The sequence below is a fragment of the Scomber japonicus genome, chromosome 13 (assembly GCF_027409825.1).
Source record: "Scomber japonicus isolate fScoJap1 chromosome 13, fScoJap1.pri, whole genome shotgun sequence".
Lineage (NCBI taxonomy): Eukaryota > Metazoa > Chordata > Actinopteri > Scombriformes > Scombridae > Scomber > Scomber japonicus.
The window spans coordinates 27,847,197-27,853,196 of NC_070590.1; the positions used below are offsets into that span (position 1 = coordinate 27,847,197).

General features: G+C 41.5%; 1 protein-coding gene across 1 annotated transcript in view; it reads left to right on the forward strand.

Annotated features, from left to right (window-relative positions):
- robo3 (roundabout, axon guidance receptor, homolog 3 (Drosophila)) overlaps window positions 1-6,000 on the forward strand; it is a 171,170-nt gene that overhangs the window by 137,676 nt on the left and 27,494 nt on the right. Inside the window, exons 7-8 of the mRNA XM_053331144.1 lie at window positions 537-661; window positions 3,334-3,505. Of these exons, the coding sequence (XP_053187119.1) occupies window positions 537-661; window positions 3,334-3,505 (297 nt within the window). The remainder of the gene's footprint in view (window positions 1-536; window positions 662-3,333; window positions 3,506-6,000) is intronic.

Here is a 6,000-nt window from a genome sequence, read left to right on the forward strand (position 1 = left end):
CTGTGTGGCCTTCACTGTTAGTGTTATAAGTGTTGAAACAGAACCAGCTCTGACACTTCATGGTCTGCAAGTGAGAATAAGCAGCTGATGTGAAACAGAGCCGGTGATGTAAATGTTTGAAAGTGGAAGCAGAGGATTGCGTTGTTCTGTTTTTATGCTGACATCCAGGTATGTGTTCATGTGACTGTGTGCCTCTATCTGAGTGCGTTCACATCTGTGTGCAACTGCATGCGTGTGTGTGTGCGTGCGTGAGATAAAGAGACAAGGAGAGTATATTGAGTGAGAGAGTTGTCAGTTATGAGTTACTATCATCACCAGAGGCCTGTCACGGCTTAATGCACTCAATGCCACTGCTGGCACATTCTCACTGTATTAAGCTCACTCAACACACAATGACCACACACACACGCACGCACACACACACACACACACACACACACACACACACACACACACACACACACACATATATATAAAGAAAGACGTCATTTCTATTATGACCTGAGAAACATTTCTCTCTTCTCTCTGTGTTGCAGTGCCCCCTGAGATCGTGGTTCGGCCGCGGGACCAAATCACAGCTCCTGGTCGGACTGTAACCTTCCTCTGCGGCACCAAAGGAAACCCTCCGCCTGCAGTCTTTTGGCAAAAAGAAGGAAGCAAGGTAAAAAAAAAATGTATCAATGTCAGCTCTGAAACATAAAGAAAGACACCACTTCTGCCCTATAGGCATCCATCAGGGTCTTATGGTCAATTTGTGTCTGACAGAGTGTGCACTGGAGCACAGTGTTTGAGTGGCAGGGTGCGCTACTGGTTAGCAGGCCTCCCACTGCTGAGGGAAAGTTCTGCTCTATTACATTAATTGGAGATGGGGTAGTGAAGCTGTGGAAAATGAGCTAGTTTTACAAATAGGCCACATCACAGGAATACAATATACTATATATATATATGTCAGAATATATGGTACATACTTTTAATGGGTTAGATGGTTGCCAGTGATTTCAGTTGTATTTCTTTCCTCAGTACAGCTGTCTAGTTTCCAGACTGGAAGGGTAATATAGAGACTTTGCACAACTTCAGTAACTTTGTGTAGCACATCAAAACTGGAGCTTTGATATGTCAAGTCATATCAAAGCTCCAGCCAATCAGCCAGTGGACCAAATATGGAGTCATCTACAATTCAACATTAGACACAAGCCTTTTCTGACTACCAGTTCAAGAACTTTATTAATCTAAAACCACATGGCCGTGTGTTTAATGGCACAGTCATGTTGATCGTGTTAATCGGGGTGACACAAATTCACCATGAACTGACCTGCTCCTTTCCCTTCACACAGGCTGAAATGTGATTGAACGCTGAGAGGCAAAATTGAGATACTCTCCAATGTCTGACTTGTTTGTTTATCCTTGTTCTACAACTACGCATTGAAATAATATAAATAAGAGAGAAGAGGGAGAGATGCTGCCTGTCTGAGTGAGTGCAGGAGGAGTTTATTTACTATATAGTACTCTACATTTACCCATTGCCATTTTATTTGAGTGTCTGAATGCTGATTGTGTAAATATATCCACTATAAAGTAGCCTCAAATATTCCAGCATGGTTCTCACTATTGAGAACCATGCTGAGTGAATAAGGGAGGGATGCTATTAATGAGTGAATAAGGGAGGGAAACAAGTATTGAGCCTATTTCTGAACACTGGAGTGAGGTCTGATTCTACCTTTTTTATTTTTCAATGTAAATAAACACTGATGAATTCCCACATCAATTGAACTACATAGCCCTAAAGGTAACTCTAGTATTCTAATGTGAGCTACATTCCTCACCACTCTGATACTCTGATACATGTGCTTTAAAGAGAGCCTGCATCTCTTCTCACTGTCATGTTCTTGACTGTCATGCTTTGGCTTTTATCACTGCATGCTGTTATTTAGTGCCAGTGTGACTCACGAACACACCACACACACACACACACACACACACACACACACACACACACACACACACACACATGCAACCACACAATCATACACACCTCATTTTCCCATCATCCACACTGGTGTATTATTCACCAGAGCGTGAGTTTGCACAGGCCTGTGTGTCTTCAAGAGTGTGTGTGTGTGTGTGTGTGTGTGTGTGTGTGTGTGTGTGTGTGTGTGTATGTGTGTGTGTGTGTGTGTGTGTGTGTGTGTGTGTGTGTGTGTGTGTGTGTGTGTGTGTGTGTGTGTGTGTGTGTGTGTGTGTGTGTGTGTGAGACAGGCGAGCCTACGATAAGCTCTGCAGCCTGTTGGAATGCATTGAAAGACCTGATGGGAGAGCGTGGGTGCCTTGTAGCATGGCTCCCAGGTACAGATTAGAGAGGGGGGAGAGCAAGATTGGAGGAGGCCTAGAGAATGTGTGTGTGTGGGAGAGAGGGAGAACAAGAGTGGAGGAGAGAGATAAAGAGGAGAAAGCATGGAGGAGGAGGAGGAGAAGGAGCAGGAAGTATGTGGGTAGCATGTTGGGAACGGCAGCTGCATTTCAGTGAGAAACAGTCAAGAAATGATTCTTTTATTTCACTGAAAAATGAAGACGGAGAATAGAGATGGTCTGGGTTATAAGCTGTAATCACATCAGCACACCCTGTTGAGCAAAGCCCTGAACCCCCTTCCTCCTCCCCCAATTCTCTGTCTCACTCAGATGAAAGTAAGAGGTGAGGGTCTGCAGAGATGTAGATGTAATGAAACAGATTAATAACAGGTGCAACGTAGCGTTCATCCTCTAGATTCTCTTTTTTCACACTGGCTGCACACTTGAGAGTCAATACTGAAAATGAGTTTTCCACTACAGCAATGTGTTGACCCCTTTGCAGCGAGCCTCTTTTTTGTCATTAAATTGGAAACCTCTTCATCCTCCCTTCTGCCGCTGCTCTCCTCCATCCTCCAATCCTCCATCATGTCTCCTCTTTTGTTTCTTTGTATGAGTGTCTCAGTTGGAGGACACACACATACACTCTTGAGCAAAGAGATGAAGTTTAAATCGTCTTTAAAAAGTTAAACTCATGTCTGGCACTTTACCTTATTTCAATTATCTCCCCATGGCCAACCTCTGCTCTTACTTTTTCTTTCTTTACATTGTGTTCAAATAGTCCAAATAATAGTCCAAAGTATCTATTGTGTCTGCACAAACTCACAAAAGCTCTTATCCTTGACTATTTAAGAATTTCAGATTATAGGCATTGACAGAACTTCTACTGTGATGTTCATATATAGGCTTTCAAAACTTTTTCTTTCAATATCAGCCCCCCCAAAAAAAGAAAAGTACAACTAATATACATGATGGTTTTCTCCTCTCCAGACCTTGCTGATCCCCATCCAGGAGCCCACTCAGTCCGGTCGCTTCTCCGTGTCTCTGAGCGGAGAGCTGACCATCACTGACGTCCGACCAGAAGACTCTGGCTATTACTTCTGCCAGGCGCTCAGCGTGGCTGGAAGCATACTGACTAAAGCCCTGCTGGAGGTAGAAAGTGGTGAGTTTGAACACACACACACACTCACACACACACACACACACACACACACACACACACACATGCACACTCACACAGAGAGGCAGGTGGGCTGTGGGATTGAAAGGATTACAGTAACCTGATTACGAGAAAATAAAGAAAACAGTCACATTAATTATAAAAATGAAAGGATTTTATTGTTAGCTACAGAAATAAACCTACTTGACAGCTTTCATATTTATGGCTTAATCTTTCTGTTTGTTATTCATAGCTAGTGTAGCTGCTGCTGGGCTTTTGGCCAGCACTGACAGCAATGTCTCCCACTTCCTCTAACCTCAACCCTTTCCTGTATCTGCTCATGAACCTCAGTTCAAACATCTTGTCTCGCTGTTGATTGAATGCTCTACCAAAATTAGCCTTGTTACAAATCCTGATGTAAAATGCTTGAAAGGTTGCACCATAGTGAAGGGTCGTCTTTTTTCGCAATATTGCAGGATCTCTGTATACACACACGGAATTCTGCAGATTTTCCATCAATAGAGATGCTGCTTGTAAAACTCAAAATGTTTAGAGTCAGTGAAATGATAAAATACATTTTGTTATTATATGCCAAATATATGTCATCAAATCAGTATCAGAGTATTTTAACAGCGTCTTTTCTCTTCCTGTAAATGTTTGCTCATAATGTAATCAGAGGCTTAAAAGTTCACCTGATAAGTAGCTGGCCACACTGGACATATCAAACCACATTTCACTATCTGTGAGTCATAGTAGCTAACACAGCATTATGGAGAGGCAGATGTGTTTTGATATCAGTGGGCAAAAACTTGTTTTCATTCCCAGAACAATGTGGCTGACCTCTAATGCATTTAAAACCCTCATTCTTATCTTTCTATGTAGTACATGAATACTGTCTGTCACATTACAGGCAAAAAAGAAACACTGCAGAATTTCACCAATTTGTAAAATCTATGATTATTCCAAATTAATGAGACTGAAGAAACAATTATAACACATTTAAAAAGTAAATTATTACTGTGTGTCAGTTTAAGTAGTAATTGTCCTCTTCCTTTTTGGAGACTTCACTCATATTTAAACTTCACATTTTCAGCTTCATATTTGATTAATCATTTTTTACAATCTGCTCATTTTTCCACCCCCTCCTGTCCTCTCCTCTCCTCCCCTCTTCTCTTCTCTCTCGTCTCCTCTCATGTGAGCCGAAAAACCTTCAAATCCATCTCAAATTAAAATATCCTTCCTCCCCAAATGAGCAAACAGCAGGAGTCCTTATCTAATGTAATCAAAAGGGACAACTGGTGATAGTTCTATGCAAATAGCCCTGCTGCAACATATGCTAACCCCCCACCTAAACCCCCCTCCGTCTCCTGCATCCCTCCTATTCAGGGGGGCCAAACTGGGTTTTTTGTTCAGCTCCATCTACACTGACTCCTGTGTTGACTTTTCACATTTTCAGCTTCAGTTATCTGATGATATCAGAGCGTTCTACACTACAGAATACAAATGAGGATATGCTTCACATCTGCAGGCGAATGTTAACAGGAGTGTGTTCTATTTTTTGCTCAGTCATTGCGTGTTGAGTGCTTTGTGAGCGCCGGTTGCCACTACTGAAAAGAACATGAAAAAAAAGAAAGAAAAGAAAGCCAATGTCTTTCAAACAGCTCCTTTATACTACCATGTATGAATGTGAAGGAATTTATTAGCTCATCCAAACTGAGCATAACTCTAATAGTTGGCAGCAGTCATGCAGTTTACATTAACAGACATGCAGACATGTAGCACGGCCATATAAGTCCATGAGCTTCTGGGTGATGACAGTCAGGAAGGCCGTTGGCATGCCGACTAGTGAGGACATTTAGAGGCTTACAAGCTGTAACAACAGATGTACATCACATGTGTGTGTAACATGTGTTTTTCCAGCTTTTTTTTTGTGGTACATTTTTACAGAAGAGGGGTAACATTATTATAATCATGTATATGACAAACAGCAAAGTGGGGGAATCACCATTCTCCTCCGTCCCTGACATGAAAGGCAAAGCACAAAATGAACTGTACGTACACACACTCACACCCAACCCAAACCCCCTGCCAGCCAGAAATTGAATTGCCAATTTCCATCATCATCCATGACAATATCCACAGAAACAGCCAATATATGAAGTGATGAAAGAGTACACATATGATATACTATGTGCATATATGATGTGCATATACATATATCATATTCTGAAGGAAAACACACACACAAAAACCAAACCATATAATATGTATTCATCATTTGTAACAAGTTGCTGACATATCTCATGTTTAGGCCCTGGTGCAAATTCAGTCCTTCATACAGAATTTGTAATCAATTAGATCATGTTGTACAGTAATTATATGGACTATAATTCACTACATGTGAGAGGGATCACAGATTTCGGTTTCTGTTCATAAATCTATAAAATGATAGTTTTGGTGCATATACTGTAGAAGTACTTTAAAGACACTCAGTCACC